Source organism: Miniopterus schreibersii (genome assembly GCF_964146895.1).
Source record: "Miniopterus schreibersii genome assembly, chromosome: 4".
In the NCBI taxonomy this organism is placed as follows: domain Eukaryota; kingdom Metazoa; phylum Chordata; class Mammalia; order Chiroptera; family Miniopteridae; genus Miniopterus; species Miniopterus schreibersii.
Window position 1 is genome coordinate 22020611 of NC_138105.1, and position 22485 is coordinate 22043095.

At 36.3% G+C, this 22485-nt stretch overlaps 2 protein-coding genes across 11 annotated transcripts in view; one reads left to right on the forward strand and one right to left on the reverse strand.

Annotated features, from left to right (window-relative positions):
* Positions 1-22485, reverse strand: part of LOC308556100 (F-box/LRR-repeat protein 21) — an 89053-nt gene that overhangs the window by 59879 nt on the left and 6689 nt on the right. For 6 of the 10 annotated variants that reach the window (XM_081135182.1, XM_081135179.1, XM_081135181.1 and 3 more), the window contains 4 exons: positions 22001-22123; positions 21512-21574; positions 18483-18654; positions 15996-17946 (listed from right to left, as the gene is read on the reverse strand). In XM_081135182.1, the coding sequence (XP_080991308.1) occupies positions 17303-17946; positions 18483-18654; positions 21512-21574; positions 22001-22123 (1002 nt within the window). In that variant the 3' untranslated portion in view covers positions 15996-17302. Of the gene's footprint in view, positions 1-4282; positions 4363-10958; positions 11051-15995; positions 17947-18482; positions 18655-21511; positions 21575-22000; positions 22124-22485 lie in introns of those variants that run through there. The other 4 variants (XM_081135185.1, XM_081135184.1, XM_081135180.1 and 1 more) reach the window with 4 other exon arrangements.
* Positions 1897-8760, forward strand: LECT2 (leukocyte cell derived chemotaxin 2). The gene is made up of 4 exons (XM_081135186.1): positions 1897-2013; positions 3426-3522; positions 4954-5099; positions 8564-8760. The coding sequence occupies exons 1-4, from the start codon at positions 1968-1970 to the stop codon at positions 8728-8730; spliced, it is 456 nt and encodes a 151-aa protein (XP_080991312.1). The 5' UTR covers positions 1897-1967; the 3' UTR covers positions 8731-8760.

Here is a 22485-nt window from a genome sequence, read left to right on the forward strand (position 1 = left end):
GAGGGCCCTCACCAGAACCTGACCATGTCGACAGCCTGCTCTTAGCCTTCCAGCTTCCAGAACTATAAGAAATAAATTTCTTTACTTTATAAGACACCCAGTCAATGGTATTTTACTACAGCAGCTTGAATGGACTAAGACAAACACAAAATATTAACATATAAAGATCAATTTGTTCATAAACTCCTGAAATATGACCAATCTTCTCACTTTGATATTTCAGCACAAACTCATTACCTACCTTGTGGGTAATGACAGAGTTACAGAGAACCAGAGATAAGATGGGAGGAAACAATTGAGCCTACTGGATGAGCTCCATTACAATAATTTAACTCAAGCTTTTCTAAAGAGAGATGAGAATGGTATGCTGAAAGGGGCAAGTAACTTTCAGTTAGTCTCCATATAGGTAGAATAGTTTTTATCACCATCAAACTTGAATTACAGTCAATTTGAATTTCTCTGCCTCCTCCCGCTGTCTCTATCTTCGGTGAAAGTGCTAAGAAAAATAAGAATGGTCAAGGCACGAGGCATGGGGGGGAAATGAGGTCAACTTATAATACTGATAGTTGAGTATATCTTGGAAGAGTTAAATGTTCTTTAGTAATCAAGTCCCTGTAGCCCAATAAGTCATTGTACTTCCACACTTATTCTCTTATGAAGAAATGTAGCTCAGAGAAGATAAAGGTCTCATTCAAATATGCCTATTAACAGATCAGTGTTTCTAATGAAAAGGTCTCTAACATGCAGTAGTCATCTGAACATTCCTTACAATCACGATTATACACAAAGAACAAAGACAGTGCCACCTGGCCCTGGGGTACTGCTCCAAAATGGACATAGGGCAGCCTTGTTCAGGACAGATGTTCCGCTAGCTAGCTTATATTTGCATTAATTCCCTTAGTATTTCCGTAAACACCGTGGAGTTTATTGTGGTCACTAATCCTGAGAGCTGGGGATTTTCTAATGTAAATTAAGGGATGTGCTAGGCTGGCTTGGCTGGGAGGCTTGGCTAGGGTGAATCCGCTCCATGTGACTGTCATTATCTCCTGGTCCAGCAGGTTAGTCTGAGAATGTTCTCCTCAAAAAGATGGCAGAACGCAAGAAGGGAAATGGAAAGACATAAGGGCCCTCAGGGGTCAGGCTCTACTGATACACTGTCGTGTCTGCCTCGCTTTACTAGTTAAAGTGCATCATAGAACCGAACCACAAACCAAAGGTTGAGAAAGTCCCTCTGCCCCTAAGAGACGTGGCGAGGGTGTGAATGCAGGGAGGGGTAGAGACCTAGCGCCACAATCTCAGTCTCCCATAGCTACTGACAAATTACTTAAATGGCGATATTTCCACAGAAAATTCCAGGGCCTCATCTGCTATTAAGCATAAAAAGGAGATGCTAATACATGTTTGAAATATACAGAAAAGTACAGAGAGCAATATAACAAATACCCATGTATTCTCCAATAATTAACAAATTAATATTTTTAAAATTTGATTCTGATCTTTTTGGCTTTTTATAGAATATTTTAGAGTTTACGCATGTATACCCTTCCATAATTCTGTTTCCCTCCCTGCTCTGAGGTAACTATTATCCTAAAGTTAGTCTGTGCATATTTTTGTATTTTTACTATATCTGCATTTATTCATGAAGCCACAGCCGAGAACAGTCACTCTTCACTTACTCTTATCACTCTGTTAATATTTAGTCGGCATTCCCAATAAAAGTAGCTGCTCCTGCAGCGCAAAAGCTTTATACAGGTCCTACCTGTGAACCAAATAGCTACCCGTGGGATATTAGAATTTTACTTGTTCCATTCCCATATTTTTTTGTCTCATATTAACGAAATGAAAGATGCAGCATTCTAATGAGAAATAGCTAGCAAATATTTATTCAGATGTGAATATTCTTCAAGGAGAGTGTGGAGCAATTATAATCATCAGACGAAGAAACATCACAGGGAAATAAAAACCAAATGTTTTCCTCAGGAGTCCTCTTTTTGACTGTTTTGATTTCAACTGGTAAGTCAAAGATACAATTTTAGAATCTTGGCTAATTTTTAAAAAACTTACTTCAAGGATAAATTTAAAATTCAATAATAGCACAGTCACAACAGAAATTTGTGTATCTAGTTATTAAAAATGGAATAGGAAGAATGGGTGTCGGGGTATTCTCAATGATATCCACCCAAATGTTCCCGCTGTTTAACGAGGAAACATAAAAATGGAATGGGAGGACTTTAAGAAATGTCTCTCAGTTATGGTCTAGAACTTAACTGGAACATAAGTAGAAAGTACACAGTTTGTGTAAGAGAATGATTTAGGAAATTCCTGATGCAGAGACCGGTGGGGATTAGGACAAGGGGAACACTCCCTTTATACTCACAGGCTAAGAGAAAAATGACTAAATTAACAAACTGTCTAGTATATACCTCAGTTCCCAAGGACTTAAAGCTTGGCTCCAAGGTATAAGACTTTTGAAAGAATATTAAATAATATGCTTAATGGTCATATTCTGTACCTTCTCTTCATAGCACATATATTGATAAGTAGTAAAATACTGTTAAGTAAAATCAGTGGTCACATTAACAGGTTCTTGTTTTTGCTTCTGTTTTTGTTAGTTTGTTTTGAAGTGAAAGAATGGGTTTGCTGACTGCATTTTGCTGTAAATGTTAACATTGGAAATCTTGGAAAATGAATTCAATTCAACATTTATCAAGTGCTTACTGTGTTAAAGAGAAGTTGCACCTAAAACAAAGTTGCACAAAATACACATAGAGCTGGACCCCTCTTCCACGTTTCACTGCTTTATAATTTTTTATATAATTGTTTCTACCCTCTTGCCCACCTTCTCTTCTCACTCCTCTCTATTCTAAACCAGTTCAACACGTTCGTATTTCTAAGAATCTCCCTCTTCCCTGTTTGCGTACACGAAAGAGATTTATTTAGTGTTAAATAAACTTTGCTAGTTCAGAGTCTGTTTCTCCTTTAATGCAAATATTTTCTTGAATTTGATTACTGAGACTAACAATACGGGAACACTCCAAAGTTCCTTAAGAGTTTCTGGACTTACTTCTTTGAGCCATGCTATTTGATTACTTTCCTTAACTCCATGCCAAGCAACGAACAAAGAAAAGTTGAAAAGCACAATTTATGCCATTAGTGGATAATCTGAAACTATAGGTTAATGCTAATAAACAGACACACTTACAAATACTCTGTATGTCATACAATGGACTGTCACAGCCAGGGAAAAAGCCAATTTTACATCTGAATCAGGAGTTAAAGGAATACCTTACCATAAACTACAGAAAGTTAGGGACAAACTATAGCGAAAACAAGATTTTCAGAATCCACTGAAAGACTTCTAAGGCAAGTGGAGATTGGAAATAAGTGAGACCAGGAAATCTGCTTCTCATATTTCTCCTTTATAGCTCTGGCTGGACCATGGGCTAACATATGTGCTGGCAAGTCCTCCAATGAGATCAGGACATGTGACAGCCATGGCTGTGGCCAGTACACGGCTCACAGGTATGTATGGGGTTTCACAAATAACCATAAACTCTTTGGGCTCTTGACCTCTTTGCTTAGTGTCCTTGCCCTACGTTTCCTCAAGTGCTCATGATCATCTCCCTCTGACAGCAGGAAAACTAGATGAAACCAGTTATACTACTGTCTTTGGAGCAACTTCCAAGAACTCTGCTTCAAGTATGGGCTCTGAATTGGGAACAGAGCATGGACTAAGAAAAGGGGGAGCAAGCAGTGTTTCCCCTCTCAATGTTTTCACACACTGACTTATTTCACCTGGTTTTTCCAAGGTGAAAATCAAACATTACTATGCCATTCTGTAGATGAGGAATTTGAATTTAGGTACCAAAGGGCTAAAGGACCTGCCAAACACAGCTGGGGATGGTGAAGGCTAGACTAGGATTCAGGCTTTAGGATCCTCTTTCCATCCAACCACGGTGTTACTGACCCAGGCTCTGGGAACTGACCACCAGGGGCTGGCCCTAAGCAGGCAATTTATTCCAGACAATGAGGGACACACCTGCGAAATTTCAGCCATGTACAGTATCACCTTGGGAGTACCAGTCTCTGATGAAATAGCTGCGTGACCAATTGCATCATTGATCTCCACCCTAATTATAGTATCTGCACAGATACTACTTACAAAGTAACCTCAAACACCTGGAGATATGCCTAAGAGATGGGAAATATGGAAAAATGGCCTCTGAATTGCCAAAATTAAGACTCAATTAGTTCACACCCTAAAGTTTATATAATAACTTACTGGCTCTTCACTTGAAACCTGCTCAGTGTTGCTTTACATCATCTAACAATCCTGGTGAATCTCATTTTTCAGGTAGTAGCCTATTAGGAAAGAGAAGCAGCAGTAAGAACCAGCATAGTGACAACAGTGAGGACTGTTAGAGACAACCTCAAGAAATCTCACAATCTGGGAACATTCTGTGTTTGTGCTACATATACTTTAATAAACTCAGGCAGTATTACTCACTATATTAAAATAGCATATACAGTAAATGATGTTTGTAATAACTTCTGGATCATTGAGGGAAAAATAAGACTAGGGTAACAGAAGATTCTTTTATGATAGGTTCCCATAAAGACAACCCTTTCCTAAGTGGTCTATAAAACTTACTTGTATGGATTGCCTCATTTCCCCCAAATGCCATATAATAATAATACCTAACATTTTTTAAAGGCTTCCCAAGTGCCAAATATTATCTAAAATGTTTTAATCTTTACAACATGGTTACTACTACCTTCAGGGAAGGTGGTTAAGACTGGGCAAAACAGTGAGGAAACCTGGGATATCCCAGTATGTTCCAGTACTTCAATTTTTGATACCTTGGTCCGGGAACAGAGGGCTACCACCACATTCCCGGGCAATAAGGCTCCCAGGGCAGTTCCTAAGTCTGTTCCTTCTTATCTACATCCTAGAAGTCATAGGCCTCACCAGGGTGTGGATGTCTTGTGCTCTGATGGATCTACTGTGTATGCACCTTTCACTGGAATGATTATGGGCCAGGAGAAACCTTATAAAAACAAAAATGCCATCAATAACGGTGTTCGGATAACTGGAAGAGGTAAGAGGTGGTGTATATGCCTGGGACACATATGGAGATGTTTGATGCATTGAATGCATATTCCATAATCAAGGTTTCATACTTCCTTCAGGGTGATAAAATGTATAACATAAGGACATAGTGTACCACACTAAAATAGCTAATGCATTTCTACTGGTTTCCTGGAATCCTCTTCCTTATGCACACTCCACCTGCCCCTCCAGCTGTCAGAGGGCTTTCTTCCTGTGGCCCATGTGGTTTTGCTTAACAATCTATAAACAAAACCACTTTCAGCAGCAATATTAACTATCATGAATAGATACTTTACCCAAATTCCACCACTGGAAAAATGTTCTGCAAGAGCTGACTGAAATATTTACAAAGGCCTCTATATTCTAGATAAAGCTAAGTCCCTGGTATTCTAGGTATTGGGCTTGTTGTTTGGTTGTTTTAATTGTTTGAGGTGTAACATACACACAGAAAAGTGCACAAAGCGTAAGTGTACAGCTCCGTGAATTTTTACAGTGAATATGCCTACGTAACCAGCACCCAGATCAAGAAAAAGAGCATCCGCAGATCCTAGAGACCCTCTGTGCTACCTTCTAGTCATTATCCCCAGCAAGGGAATCCCTTCCCCACCACCTATTCATTCTGCCTGTTTCTGAAGATAATACAATAGAATTACACAGCACGCAGTCTCTTTCATGGGCTTCTTTCGCTCCACATCATGTTTGTGAGGTCCATCCATATTTTTGCACATCATTTTAGTTCATTCTTATTGCTTCACATAGTATTCTGTTATATGCATGTATCTTAATCTAGTTAATCATTCTTCTCTAGATGGACGGTTGGGTAGTATCCACCTTTAGGTGATTATGAAAATGCTGCTATGAACTTTCTTGCATATGTTGTTAATTGAACATAAACATGCATTTCTGTTGGGAGTGAGTCCAGAGGACATTCCCTTCCCCAAGTAAGAAGCATTTCATGAGGGAACCCATGTCCTTGAGCAGCCACACAGTAGCTTAGGCCTGAATGACAACAGAAACTACTGCCAATGAATGGCGTCCACTTAGAAGGCAAGGCCAAGGTTGGCATGGTTACCTAACAGGCAGCAGAGCTGAAGAAGTAATCAGATTAGCCTGAAGCACAGACATCTGTGGCATTGTCTAGTTAACCATGGTGACCCTAGAATGAAATAGACAGCAGCCTACTAAAGCCTCATTAGATTTGTATAAATGAACACACTCTAGGTCTGACGAACAGAATTCTGACTTCAGTCATCACAAAAATGGATCAAAAACCACCCCACTCCAATTCCCAGACTTGAGCCAGCTCACAGTCCCAGAGCCCCTTGAGTAAAAGGGAGGCCGAGTCTTTTACTTTCTCATTTCAGCCATTTTGATGAGTATGTAGTGATATCTCTTTTAGCTTTTAATTTGCATTTCCCATATTTATTGATAACACGGATATTGCCTTTTGTGAAGTGCCCATTCAAGTATTTTGCCCTGTCTTTTTCTTATTGGTATGTAAGAGTTTTTTGTATATTCTGGATACGAGTCCTTTGTCAGATCTATGTATTGTAAGGATCCTCTCCCATTTTATGGGTTGTTTTTCCCTTTCTTAATGTTTCCTTCAATATAGAAAAAATTCTTGTTTTAAATGCAGCCCAATTTAGTAATATTTTCCTTCATTGTTAACACATTTTTTTACCTGTTTAAGACACATTTTCCTACCCTGAAGTCAAAAAGACATTCTCCCTATGTTTCATCTACAAGCTTCATTGCTTCATCTTTCATATTTAGAATTATAATCCATCTGGATTGTGTAAGGAATGCGATAGAGGTAAAGATTTCCCCCCATATTGGTATCTAATTGACTCAGTACCATTAGCTTCACAAGACCATTTTCCCCCCTACTACACTTCAGTATCTTTTGTCATAATTCAGAGTCTGAATATATGTGGGTCAGTTTCTAGTAGATTGTGTTTCATCAGTCATTTTTCAATCTTCCACAAATACCACAATGACTTAACTACTATAGCTTTAAAATACACCTTGATATCTGACAGTATAAATCTTCCAACTTTGTTCTTTCAGATTGCCTTGGCAGTTCTTGGTTATTTGCATTTCCAAATTTTAAAATCAGTTTGTCAATTTCCACCAAAAGTCTGCTGGGACTTTGACTGGATTTTCACTGATTATATAAATCATATCGAGAAGAACTGCTAACTTAAAAGTTATGAGTCCTCCAATCAATGAACATGTTACACCCTCCATGTATTTAGGTCTTCTTGCGTTGCTGTATTAGTAGCTGATGTATGGCTTTTCAGTGTAGAGGTCTTGCACACATTCTGTTTATATATGATTTTGTTTAGATCTTCTATGGCAGTACTATCCAATAGGAATATAATAAAAGCCACGTTAAGTAATTTAAAATTTTCTAGGAGTCACATAAACTGAAAAGGTGAAATTCATTTTAATAATATATTTATTTAACCCAGTATCTCCAGAATGTTTTTATTTCAAAATGCAATTAACATAAAAATTAATATTTTACCTTTATTGGGTACTGTCTTCAAAATCCATGTGTACTTTGTACTCAGACCACATCTAATTCGGATTAGCTGTGTTTCAAGTGCTAACTAGCCACATGTGGCTAGTGGCTACCTGTTGGGTGGCGTGATTCTATAGTTTTACTTATGTTTTCTGTCCACTTGACCTGTTTTCAATGATGTAAATAAATGTGTTGAAGTCTTCTATTACTAGTGGGTTTCCACCCATTTCACCTTGTATCTCCTGAAGTCTCTGCTTTATATAGATGGTTTCTGTGTTATTTAGCACATGGACAGTTGTCACTGTTGCATCTTCACTGGATTTAGCATTATAAATTGTCCTCCTGTTTTGCTTCAATGCTTTTTGACCTGAATTCCACTCTCTGGTAACAGGATCATAACCCTTGCTTTCCTTTTTGCTTTACTTTCTTGGCAAATATTTGTCCAGCCCTTAATTTTTAGCCTCTTACAATTATTGTGGGGCTTTTTCTATACAGCATAGGACAGGGTTTTCCTTTCCAAGTGAATAGGAGAACCTATTTGATGAGTTAATAGTTACAGATATATATTTGGTCCCAACATTATCATACTATGTTATAATTATAGCATTATACTAACTCAATTAAAATTTTTTTCTTTTGGTATTTAGAAATATTTGTATTCTTGTGCCAGTTATTTCCATTTTTCCTTGTCTTTAAAGTCTAATAGTTTAATTAGAATATGTTTTAGAGCTGACACTGCTCTGGGTCAATTTTCTCAGCTACCTACTGTTTTCCTGCTATTGTTTGATGCTTTTGTCGTCATTTAAATCCGTTCTTCTCTGGGCATCTTGCAGCTTCTGTCCTTATTCCTGATGCGATTTGGTCATTTTCTCCCATTCCTCACTGAGCTGAGTTCAATCAACTGAGTAATTTTATTTCTTTCCTTTCAGGTTTCTGTATTAAAATGTTCTACATTAAACCAGTTAAACATAAAGGTGCTATCAAGAAGGGAGAAAAACTGGGAACTCTATTGCCCTTGCAGAAAGTTTACCCAGGTGTACAATCCCATGTACACATTGAAAACTGTGACTTGAGTGATCCCACCATGTACCTATAAATGGAAGACAAATGACTAGATCTTCTAGGTAGAAAGCCATCATCATAAAACCTAAATGCATATCCTGCTTTTCAAGAAATTTGTGTTCAAATGGAAACATGATACATGCAAAGAAGAAAAGAGTATTTTGACTTTAACCCACTGCTACTTTCATGTTTTTACATGTCAACGAATTTCACAGAGATCTCTGATATTTCTGTAAACTATGATATCTGGGGTGCTGGCTTTTAAATATATATATATATACACACATACACACACATATACATATATATACACACACATATATATTTCTTAGTCCTAAATACATAGAATAAATAAACATATAAATTCAAGTAATCCAGACTGCATTTTTAATAATTCTAAAACTAGATTTCTACTTGGAAAAAAAAAAAGGCTGACATTATTTCTATGGTATAAGAATAGAGGTTTGTACACTGCTGGATATACATATGCACTTAATAAGTATTAATTGAATAAACTGGAGGCTTCTTTTGAGTCAAGGTTGTGGAGAATTTCAGCATTATCCTTAGGTTTATCAAACTGGTTGGACTGTGAGCTGTTTGCATGGATAAACCAGAATTTGCTGTTCTTTATAACCACACATTCCCACATTCCATATAAGTGGTAGATCTTCTAGGTAATGAATCATGGCAGTCTAAAGAAATATGTAATATTCTAGACTTCAGTACAACTGCATTACAAGGAGCACTAGAAAGAGGAAGAGGTCTGTCCTGACCTGAAGTATCTCGTGGAGCCCAGTTGGTTGGCCTCATCTAGCCGTGTGTGTACCACAGCTACTTATTTCTATGCATCACTGTGTATCTGTATCATTCTTTCCTGGTTATACTGGCAACAGGTACCAACATGAAGTAAGGCCATGCAAATGTGCAAAGGACCAGAAATAATTATGGCTCCCCAAATTTTAGTCAGTCAGTAAGAAATAAGTTGAAGTCATCATTCTGGAAACTTCCTTCGTGAATTTTTGCTTAAATCCTCTTGGAATATAGAAAACTCCAGCAGAATGACTTCATTCTTAGTGTAGAAATGTTAGAGGAAAATGTAATTAATTGAACTTTACTACTGGTGAGAGGTGGCTGCGGTTGTATACTACGACATAGGTGTAAGGATGTTCACGACATCACTGTTTGTCAAAGCAGAACCTGCAACAACTCAAGTGAAGTGGACAAATAAATTGTGGTTATAGGATGAAATATTACATAGTTCTCTTAATCCTCAGCTAACATAACCAAATGGGTGAATCACAGCAATATAATACTGAGTAAAAAATAATCCAAAAGATCAAATATAGCATGATACTCTTTTTATAAATAGTCAAAACAGTTAAACAAAAACATAATTTTTAGGAACACATAGGTATGTGATAAAAATATATAAAAAGAAAATCACACAAATAATGAACACTAGTTACCTAAGGACTTGATAGGAAAGGACCACTCAGGCAAACTATCAGTGCTATAGTTTTACAGTTGGGAGGTGATTTCATAAATATTTATTATTGTGAATTATATGTTATAGATGTAACAGGACTTGCAGATGGCTGGAAAGGAAGAAGAGTTGATGACCACTCTCAGAGAGTTTAGAGTCTCTACAGCACATACCCAGTTAGATATTATTCTCTAGTGTGTTGTAATGTCTTATACAAAGCTAGCAAATTACAAATTTAATTTTTCGTTATAAAAAATGAAAACTATAGCCTGGCTGGGCGTGGCTCAGCAGTTGAGCGTCAACCTAGAATCCAGGAGATCACAGTTCGATTCCCGGTCAGGGCACGTGCCTGGGTTGCAGGCTGGACTCCCAGTAGGGGTTGTGCAGGAGGCAGCTGATCAATGAGGACTCTCTCATGATTGATGTTTCTATCTCTCTCTCTCCCTCTCTCTGAAATCAATAAAGATATATATATATATTTTTAAATGAAAACTATAACCAGCACTGTCTGGTTTGATAATCTACCTTTATCATCTCCTTAGTGCTAAATAACTTTAGGTTGTTTCTAAAAATTACGTTTGTTTTCAGAGGACAAAAGCTGTGCTCCCATTGAGAACATACATACAAAAAAACCACACAGACTTTAAAGGCAATTTTTAAAGAGCTCTAAAATGTTTGAACAATGAAATATATACGTAATAATAATCAGACTTCTAAATAATCAGACTTCTAAATAATCAGACTGCTGAAGTGATTGTTTTAAAAACTAGATTCATTACCTGGAATGGAGAGCTTCCCCGGAATGGAGAGCTTCCCCAAGGTAGAGCAAGAACGTTGCCTTCTGCCTAGCATTCCACAAGCACTCTCATATCTGTTGAATGGAAATGCAAACTTTAGACTAAAGGACTTCTTTCTTACGAAGAACTAGAATACAGCGCCCTCTGGTGCATTATATCAGAGGTTTGTTTGTTTTTTAAATTTCCTTTTCTTTCAGGTTTAAGTATCAAAATGTTCAGCTTAAAGTATTGTAAAGGTTCAAATGACAGAGAAGTAATAGTACTGAGCAACTTATTTTTCCTTAGTGAAAGTGATTATAATACATACTTAAAATAATGTGAACAAAATCAATTTTTATTCTGAAAATGTTTTTAAGTTTCCTGCAGGAAAGTAGTTTAATGGAAATACAAGATAAGTGGCCAATCTAAAGAGCCAGGCCTATAGAGGGAAGGATTCTTATATCCTTGTGACATTTATCACATTTAGTGGCATATTGACAGCAATATGTATAACTTTAAAATCTGCCCATCTCCCTAGTATTTAGTACAATACAAATAAGCCCAGGAAGGTTCATAAGGGAGAAAAAACAAAAACTTGAGAATCCTATTTTTGTGTCTCTTCAGTATAACCTACAATGAAAATCTTTTCTCCCATTCTCTCCATTTACATTTTGCCAACAAAATTATTCTAAGTTTTCCAGAATCCTTTAACACACATGCAGAAACACAAATTTAATATGAACAAGTTGCTTACAGAACTAAAATACTTTTAAAAGCCTAAAGCTCAAAATCCATCTAATAGCAAACTCTTTCATTTACATAGAATCCTCTAATCTTAGGTAAAGAGTACTTTTCATGGACTTCCATGGTAAATGGAAACATTTTCATCAAATGAAGCACCAAGAATACTCCATATTTCCTCATCTTGTTTTTGGTTTTCCGAAAAATGTCTGTTCAATTTATCAACCCAGTAAGACCAACCAGGGTCATTTAATTGAGCTTATGAGTTTTACTCTAAGTATTGCTCTAAGAGTCATTATAGTGCTCAGTTCACTAGGTTCAGCTACTGGTTCACTGAAGACCATATTTAGAGCAGCAACTTTTCATTCAATGTAAAAGAGGCCACTTGTACTCTTTCTCTCTGCTGGTGGGCTATGAGGACAAACTTCCCCTCCACCTCTCCCCTCGTCTAGTCCCTCTTATCCTCTAGTGCAAACACCACTGGAATTCTATCACCTTACCATTCAGGCATATATACTTTAATGCAAGGTGAGAATGGAGATTTATGACTTCAGTATTTCCACCATCATGCTGATCTCCACCAGTCTGACCCCTCCATCTCAGGCCATTTCCTTTATGTTTGTCCTGCTATTCTAATTATTTGCTGCTTCTGGACTCTAAGACTATGCGGAAATCTTAAGGTACAGCTGATATAATCTGCAATAGTAATAACTTTCTCTAAGAGATTGGTTTTTTTTTCAACCAGTAATATCAGCTCCATTAGCATTTATTTAGGTGTACTGATGTACTATACATAGTTTTGAGAGTTTTGAATTCAAAGGTAAATGAAATGAGATGCCTGTTCTTTCAGAACTCACAGAGACAAAGGATGTGGTACAGTGGTGAGAATGTATGCACAAGTACAGTCTCTAAAAAGGCATATAAACTGCTATTTTTAAAAATCACTATTTACAAATCACAACTGAGGTCACAAAAATACAAAGGATTCTAAGAAAACAAAATACTTTGAACTATATGCCAAAAAATGGGGAAACCTGGGCAAAAATGACAAATCCTAGAAACATACAAAGTTCCAAAACTGAATAGGGAAGAATCAGAAAACCTGAATAGACTGATAACAATGAGTGAAACTGAAGCAGTAATAAAAAACTCCCAGCAAACAAAAGTCCTGGACTGGATGGCTTCACAGGTGAATTTTACCAAACAGTCAAAGAATTAACACCTATCCTCCTCAAAATATTTCAAAATTCGAGAGGAAGGAAGACTTCCAAGCTCTTATCTATGAGGCCAGCACTATCCTAATTCCAAAATCAGATAAAGACACTACAAAGAAATAAAATTATAGGCCAATATTCCTGATGAATATAGATGCTAAAATCCTCAATAAAATATTAGAAATCAGATCCAGCAACACATTAAAAAGATCAGACACCATGAATAAGTGGGATTTATTCCAGGGATGCAAGGCTGGTACAATATTCTCAAATCAATAAATGTGATACATCACATAAACAGAATGAAGGAAAAAAATCACATGATCATTTCAACAGACCCAGAAAACATTTGACAAAATCCAGCTCCCATTTCTGATAAAAGCTCTCAGCAAAGTGGGAAAAGAGAGTTCAGACCTCAATATAATAAAGGCCATTTATAAAAAATTCCAACATCATACTCAATGGGCAAAAACTAAAAGTGTTTCCCTTAAGATCAGGAACAAGATAGGGATGTTGACTTTTACCACTCTTATTCAACATAATACTGAAGTCCTAGCCACAGCAATCAGACATGAAGGAAAAATAAAAAGTATCCACATTGGAAAGGAGGAAGTAAAACTGTCATTATTCACAGATGACATGAAATTGTACAGAGAAAACCCTAAGGACTCCACCAAAAAATTACGAGATTTAATAAATAAATTCGGCAAAGTAGCAGGATACAAAATTAATATCCAGAAATCCATGGCATTTTTATATACCTATAATAAACTCTCAGAAAGGTAAACTAAGAAAACAATCCCATATACCACTGCAACAACAACAAAATATGTTACCTAGGAATAATCAAGGCAGTAAAAGACCTGTACTTGGAAAACTATGTGACATTGAAAAAAAAATAGAGGAAGATGCAAACATGTGGAAGCATACACCATGTTCATGGATTGGAAAAATTTAAATCATTAAAGTATCCATATTACCCAAAGCACTCTATAGATTCAACACAATCCTTATTAAATTATCAATGGCATATTTCAAAGATCTAGAACAAACATTCCAAAAATTTATATGGAACAGAAAATATCCCAAATAGCCTGAGCAATCTTGAGAAAGAAGAACAAAACTGGAGTGATCACAATACTGGAAATCAAACTATACTACAAAGCCAATGTAATCAAAACAGCCTGGTACTGGCACAAGAACAGGCATATAGACCAGTGGAAAAGAACAGAGACTCCAAAAATCATCCCATGCCATTATGGTCAATTAACATTTGACAAAGGAGGCAAGAACATACAATGGAATAAAGACATTCTCGTCAATAAATGGTGTTGGACAAAATGCAAAAAAAATGAAACTAGACCACCAACTTATGCCATACACAAGAATAAATTCAAAACAGATAAAAAAACTTAAATGTAAGTTACGAAACCATAAAAATCCTAGAAGAAAACATAGGCAGTAAAATCTCAGCCATTTCACATAGCAGTACTTTTGCCAATACATTTCCTAGGGCAAGGGAAGCAAAGAGAAAAAATAAACAAATGGGACTACATCAAACTAAAAAGCTTCTGTATAGCAAAAGAAAACATCAACAAAATGAAAAGGGAACCCACTGCATGGGAGAACACATTTGCCAATGATACATCTGATAAGGGGTTAATTTCCAAAATATATAAAGAACTCATACAACTCAATACCAGGAAGGCAAACAATCCAATTAAAAAATGGGCAAAGGATCTGAATAGACACTTCTCCAAAAAGGACATACAGGTGGCCAAAAGACATGAAAAAATCATCAATGTCACTAATCAGAGATGTAAATTAAAACTACAACGAAGTATCACTTCACACCTGACAGAATGGTTACTATCAAAAATCAACAAACAGCGGAGCTGGTTGAACACTGAACATTGACCCATGAACCAGGAGGTCACTTGTTCCGATTCCCAGTCAAGGCATATGCCTGGGTTGTGGGCTCAATCCCCAGTGGGGGAGTGCAGGAGGCAGCCAATTGATGTTTCTCTCTCATCAATGTTTCTCTCTGTCCCTTTCCCTTCCTCTCTCTCTAAAATCAATAAAAACATATTTAAAAAGCAATCAATCGCCCAGCCGGGCGTGGCTCAGTGGTTGAGCGTCAACCTAGGATCCAGGCGATCGGGGTTCGATTCCCGGTCAGGGCACATGCCTGGGTTGTGGGCTCGATCAATGACTCTCTCATCATTGATGTTTCTGTCTCTCTCTCCCTCTCCTTTCCTCTCTCTGAAATCAATAAAGATATATTAAAAAAAAAAATCAATCAATCAATCAATCAATCAACAAACAAGTGCTGGTGAGGGTGTGGAATAAAAGAGACCTTAGTACACTGCTGGTGGGAATACAGACTGGTACAGCGACTGTGGAAAACAGTATAGAATTTCCCCCCAAAATTAAATATGGAACTGTTTTTTGACCCAGTGGTCCCACTTCTGGCAATACATACTAAGAATCCTGAAACACCAATCAGAAAGAATATATACACCCCTATGTTCATAGTAGCATTATTTACAATAGCTAAGATCTGGAAATAGCCCAAGTGCCCATCAGTAGATGAGTGGGTAAAAAGGCAGTGGTACATTTACAAAATGGAATATTATGAGGCTGTAAAACAGAAGAATCTTGTACTGTTTGAGACAGCATGGATAGACCTGGAGGTTATTATGCTAAGAGAAATAAGCCAATCTGAGAACAACAAATATCACATGATCTCACTTATATGTGGAATCTAATAAACAAAACAAACTGATGAACAAAATGGGACCAGAGGCATGGATACATGGAAGAGACTGACAGATCTCAGAGGGGAGAAGGGCCGGGGGAACTGGAAGAGATTAACCAAACAGCATATATGCATATATGCATAGCCCATAGACACAGACAATAACGTGGTGAAGGCCTGGGGTAGTGTGGGGGCTAGGTGGAGAGGGACATGGGGGGAGAATGGAGTACATTTGTAATAGTGTCAACAATAGAAAAAGTTTTCCTAATCAAAAAATATTCAAAACTGAAAAATAATAAACATAATTCTAATTTTCTTTTTGATTTTAAATTTATTTCTTAGAAAAAATTTAAGATCTGGGGGAACAAGTCTGAAAGAAAAAGCACTTAAGGAAAATTTATTGAGTGCCTATTACGGTGCTAAATATTATGCTAGATGCTTGGAACACAACAGTGAGGAAAACCCAAAAACCCAACAGTGATCTTTCACCGTGCAATGGAAATAGCAGATAATCATACAAGTAAATGGCAAATTACAATAGTATAAGTGCCACAAAGGGAAGCCACAGAGTACTGAGAGTCATGGAGGCTTCCCTGAGGAAAAGGTATCTAAAGGAAAGGTCTGCGGGAGCAAGGAGAGTAATCAAAGTAGGAAGAATAATATGTACAAATAAATGCCTTTTGACTACAGGGTGCATGGCCGTCTAAAGCACCTGAAAGAGAATGGAAGCAAAAGGGCAAGGAGCGGCTTGGTGGGTAGAAAATGAGAGCAAAGGATGGAGAAGCCAGATCTTATAGGATCTTGTGGGTCATTTTAAAGATATATCTTCATCCTAAAGTCAAAACATAGCCATTAAGGAGTTTTGCTGTATTACTGATTAAATTATAAGATCACTATGCAAAGGATTTGGCATCGTTTCAGATACATAGTAGTAGGTGATTAAATATTGGTTCTCTCCCAGACACTGCAAAATTTACTTTTTTTTATCTCAGTAGTGTATTTAATCAATTAACAATCACAGTATCTTCATAAAACTAATTAACATTATTTAATTTTAGTCTAATATCAATTTTCTTCTGTTAATGTAATAAAGTAGAATTCCAAGTGTACTGGAAATTAAAAGTTGTTTATTAAATCATAATCTGATCTTACATAGTGCTAAAAATGAAGTATAATTAAGTCAGCCTGTATCTATATTTTGATATTACTCTTAGTTTTTAATAGTAAATATTTTGTAAAATATATTAATACTAAGATGAAACAGAAACAACAATATAAAGTTGTAAATGGCATAATTTAAGGGATCCAAACCTCAATATTATAAATTTATTTAGCAAGGTAAAGTATATCTTCAAAGAAAGCTAAGGAGCTTATCTAGAAACTGTTTAGGGTTTTTAGCATATCAACTATCTAACCACAACACAGTCTCTGTGCCCTATTTATGAAAATTTCTGGCTTCTCAAATTTCTCATATTTTTTTCAAATGTTTCTGCTACAACCTATTAAGACAGTTTGCAAACGATGAAATATTTTACCTAAAATATTTCAGCAATGCCTCTTAAAATTTACATTTGTATAGGCTGAAAGAAGCTAATCTTATTGATTAAAAAAAGTTAAGAATCTTTGGTAGTCAATTACCAGACAGGCATGACATCAGGGAACCACATTCTCCCCAGGTATTTGGAGACTTCATTGTGAATTTCATCTAGGCTATAATTGTCATCAGGGATCAAAACTTCCTCCATTATAGATAGCTGGGTGAGCCTTCTCCCACATAGTCTTACAAACTCAATGAATGCACTGCAGTTAACTTCACATTCACTGAGGCCCAAAGCTGTTAAGTTTTTACAGTGTTTAGCGATGCAAATAAGTTCATCATCAAGAGTCTGAAGACCATTGGCACATACTACTAACTCAATTAGTCGTGGACAGTTAAGGCCTATCCGTCCTAGAATTGCTTTGCTTACTGAACGAGCAAAATAAAGGTGAGTAACAGGGGTTTCTTCTTTGAAGAATGTCTCGAATTCCTCTTCATACAAAAAGAAGTACATAACAATATTAACTCCAGGGGAGTGTTTAATAAGTGCATCCCAACTTTGTTTTTTAATAGGACAAAATTCAATTTGTCCAGGATTTTCACTCACAACATCAATTCGAAGATGTTCAAGGTTAACATGAGTCTCACTTGAAAGTGCCAGGAGAAGGTCATCACTTAGCATGTAATAATTCAATGCCAGTTCTCTAAGGCCTTGACAATGATCAGCTATACAGAGGATTCCTGCGGAAAATGGGAAAAAATTCTTAAGAGCAAAGATTATACTAATATAACATTTTGTCAATTTACATTTGATATTAGTCATTCATTATTTACTAATATAGCCAAGATATAAGTAATTAATATATAATACATATATATAACTAAAATACTCTTAGGAGAAGTAATTTAAACTATCTCTAGCTTACAGATTAAGACTTCTTTTGAAAAAAGATTAATAAATTATATTTCAGATGCATGTAGTTTTCAATAAGAAATTGCACTGTTACAATTACTATAATAAAAAAATATCATGTGCCCACACGGTGTGGCTCCGCGGTTGAGCACTGACCTATGATCCAGGAGATCACAGTTTAATTCCCGGTCAGGGCACATGCCTGGGTTGTGGGCTTGATCCCCAGCAGGGGGCATGCAGGAGGCAGCCAATCAATGACTCTCTCATCATTGATGGTTCTCTCTCCCTCTCCCTTCCTCTCTCTGAAATAAATAAAAATATATATATAAAAAATATCACGCAAGCTTAAAAAAATATAACCTACCATCAGATGAAACATGAGGACAGCTACTCATTTTTAGGAGTCTTAGAGTATCACTATTATTGGCCACGAGAATCTTCAGTGAGGGATCATCCACTGGTGTGTCTTCGATTTTGATTGATGACAATGATTTTGAGTTGACAAAAACAACTGTAAGTGCTGACACAAAATGAGACTTGCATGGCAATAAGAAAAAAATTACGAAAACATTACTTAAGGATTTATAGCTTCAATCAAATATTTCATTAAAACTATTATATCAACATATGCTTACAATAACATAGTAAAAGCAATCAACATATTACTGTTTTTCATAACACCGTTAGCCAGTAGAAGACAAAGTAAAGGTTTTTAAAATACTTTTACAACTCATAAATGGAACAGTGAGAAAGGAAGAAGTTTCAAAGATTTCATAAATATGTGTTTCAATTATTTTCAAACTTAAGAATTTATTTTTCAATATTAAAAGAGTATAATTATATTTATTTCCTAGAACAGAAGTTGGCAAGTTATGGTCTGCCAGCCAAATCTAGTCCACAGTCTGATATTGTATAGCTCACGTGTTAAGAATGGTTTTTACATATTTAAAGAACTGCAAAAAGTGTCTGGAAGAATATTTTGTGACATGTCAAGATTATATGAAACTCTTTCAGTGTCCATAATTAGTTACTGTAACACAGCCATGCTGTTTCAAGTGTGTATTATCTACATCGGCTTTCACACTGTGCTAGATAGTTGATAGCACTGCAGCAGTAGAGTTGCAGCAAAACTGCTTGAGCCGCAAAGCCTAAAATATTTACTATCTGTACCTGTTCAACCCTTGTCCTAGAAGATACAGAATTTTTATCTGGTTTATTTTCTCCTATATTTACAGCACCTAAATTAGTATCTGGCACACAGTAGAAGGTCAATATTTGTTGATGAATATATCAATAAATGATGTCATTCTTTGGGGACATGCTTTTTGCTAGCAAGTTAAACAAAAATATGTTTTGAAAACTTTCTGTTTTGAATACTGACAAACTAAAGCTTACTTATAGTTTGAACTCAAAATGGGTGGAATTTCACAAGTTTTCAGATCTAGGAATTTTGGACACAGAGAGAAAGTCTGGAAACCAACTCCATGCATGATCATTTTTCCTTTTTCAAATCGACTTGAATTCTACCAAAGGTTGTATTGTCCCTATTAGAATGACCAAATTGGTTATAAATCTTAAGTCATTTATGAGAAAAATTATTGGCTTATACTAATTGTTAACTGATTTACACAAATTTTTAAATAGCGGATAACTATTCCTCTTTACTAAATTTTATGATGTCAAAAATGGTTAGAAAAATATAAATACAGCGCTCTTTCTAAGAAATATAAGATTTTTCCCCCCCTTTAATCAACTCTTAGTGGACTCTTTTAGTCCTGAAGGACATGGTTAAGCATTCGAGTACAGATATCCCGTTTTTCGAAAGTTTGCTTTACACCACTTAACTTTTACAAAACACCTACATTATTAGTACCTGTTTTCATGAACTGAAAGAAATCCAAAGAGGATTTCACTTTTGTGAAAAAAGGCAAAAAGCATAACTAATGTTCAGCATTTGTTTTGCAGCGAGCCATTATAGGGGTAATGTGCACCTTGAGCAGCAAAAGTGGCTCTGCCAAGCTCCTTCTCCAGGACCCACACTCAGCATCTCGGCATCAAGCTGCCATAGCTTTGACCTGTGTCTGTGAGCATCTGCACTTCATCTTAATTTGTTCTGTGCATCTCTTAGTAAGGTGTGTCCTAAGATAATGGCTTCTTCACTTTACGCCATTTGGGCTTAAGAAAGATTTTATAGGAAAGCTCTGCTTTTGGATAGCAGGGGAAACCTGTATAAATTTTATTGTAGTAACTATATATTATTTTAGCACTTTCTTATGCCTAGCAAAATGCTGTACTTTTATCATATTTTCCCTTAGTTTATAAGTGAAGAAACTGAGGCTTAGAGAGATCCACAATTTCCCCAGAAGCCACAGCGCTCATCTGACTGTGGAGGCAGAGCTTGAAATGAAGCCTCTAATCCCCGCTGCCTCATCCCGGTGTCTGCATCAGCTAACCTAGTAGCTGGCTCTCAAAGCTGTGCAACATGAGAGATAGCTTAGAATCTAAGAAATTTAGGCTAATCTGATTCCACAGTTTATAAACAAGGAAATAACTATTTAGAAGGAGTAAGTTTTCATCTGATTAATTATATTACTCTAATCCCCAAATGACCCATTTTTTTAGTACATCTCTTAAAAGGATAAACAAGCTAGCAGAAATGCTAGCTAAAAGAGAGCCATGACCCAGTTTATGAGAGAGAATATGTTACTATTCCTCTGTCTTCTTCTATAGGAAAGTTCCCATTAGCCCGTTTTCCTGACAGTCATAATTTAGTGCTCATTATGTATCAGGCACTACTCTAATTCTGAGTTTATAATGGTAAACAAACAAATTAGAATCTCTGCCGTCAAGGAGTTTATGATTTGGTTCTGAGGGGAAGAGCATAAACATGTTAAATAAATAAGGTATTTTCAAGTACTGATGAATGATATAGAGACACTAAAATATTGTAATAGTAACTGGAAGAGTGGGTGTGTTTTAGCAAAAGTGGTCGAGGAAGGCCTCTCTGAGGAGATGGCACTCAAGCTGAAGCCTGAATAACAAGACAGTTATTAGTTTCTGTGGCAGAGACTGCTGGTTGCTTCTGAACAACCATTTATCTTTTCTTCTTTGGTAATCTAGTCCCAATATTTAGCTGAGCACATTGCCACCCAGCTAAAACACTCTCCTAGCCTCCCAGAAATGTGCTGTGGCCATAGGGCTAAATTCTGGCCAAGGAGACAAACAGAAGCATTATGCGAGTCTTCTGGCTAGTCTCCTTGAAAAGGAGAGGGCATACCCTTCTTCCCCCATTGCCTCCATCCAGCTGTCCAGAATAAGGACGTGACGGCTGGAGCTCAGAAAGCCATCTCCAACAATGAAAATGAAGAAAGCGCCTTGGAGAGAATGGAGTACCTGGAGGAAATCTGGGTTCCAGACAACTTCACACCAGCTACGGACAGTCTGATCTAATGATTTCTTTAACGTAGGAGAAATAGACTTCAGTCATGTGTTTTAAGCCATGGTTGTGACTCAAACATCATCCTAACAATCCAGGTTATTTAGTTAGATATTATACTGTTCCACCTCCAAAGGAGAGACTCTAGAATTACAGGAAAGACATCAATTTACTGGCCCTATATGCCCTATATTCAAAGTAACTAAGTAGACTAGCACTTGAAAATTGTACATCTAAATTTTATATTGATGATATTTACTGGGGAAACAATTATTAAAATATATCTAAAGAATCAAACCATGCATAAGCTATTTCAGCAAAAATAAGTGCTAGTTAACAGAAAACTTCTTTAAATAATCCTTTGAATACAAGTAGAATATTGTCTGTTTTTCTGCTAGTTTGACAAGAATTTAAGTGTATCCCACAAAAAAGCACAGCATCTTTACCTTTGACATACTCATAAAGCTTGGCTTGGCTGTTGAAATCAAGCCCAAGGTCTGGATAGAACAATTTACCAGCTGAGAAAGTATATCACAGGCAGCTTCTGCTGATTCAGTACTACTGTCAACCTAAAAAGACAATTTTAAATCTTAATCTCAGGAAGGTAACTTATTAGAAAGTTACTTGCAAATACTTAATAGAATTCATCTGCAAAACTGTATTTACCCTTTGAGCTATAAAATAAATTAGTATTTTTTCTTTATACAAAATATCTCAGATAAAAATGTTAGAAATAGAGATGATGAAAAATTAACTTTCTAAGCCATTCATACTTTCAATTCTTTTAAAATTACCTACCTTTTAATAATAGCACCCAGGTGAAGGAAACTGAAGTTTAAGTTATTCAATTATAGCTGAAGTTCTACATCTCAATCTATGCAAATAACTAGAGAAAAACCGGAAATAGTTTGAAATAAAACTTCTGCAAAAT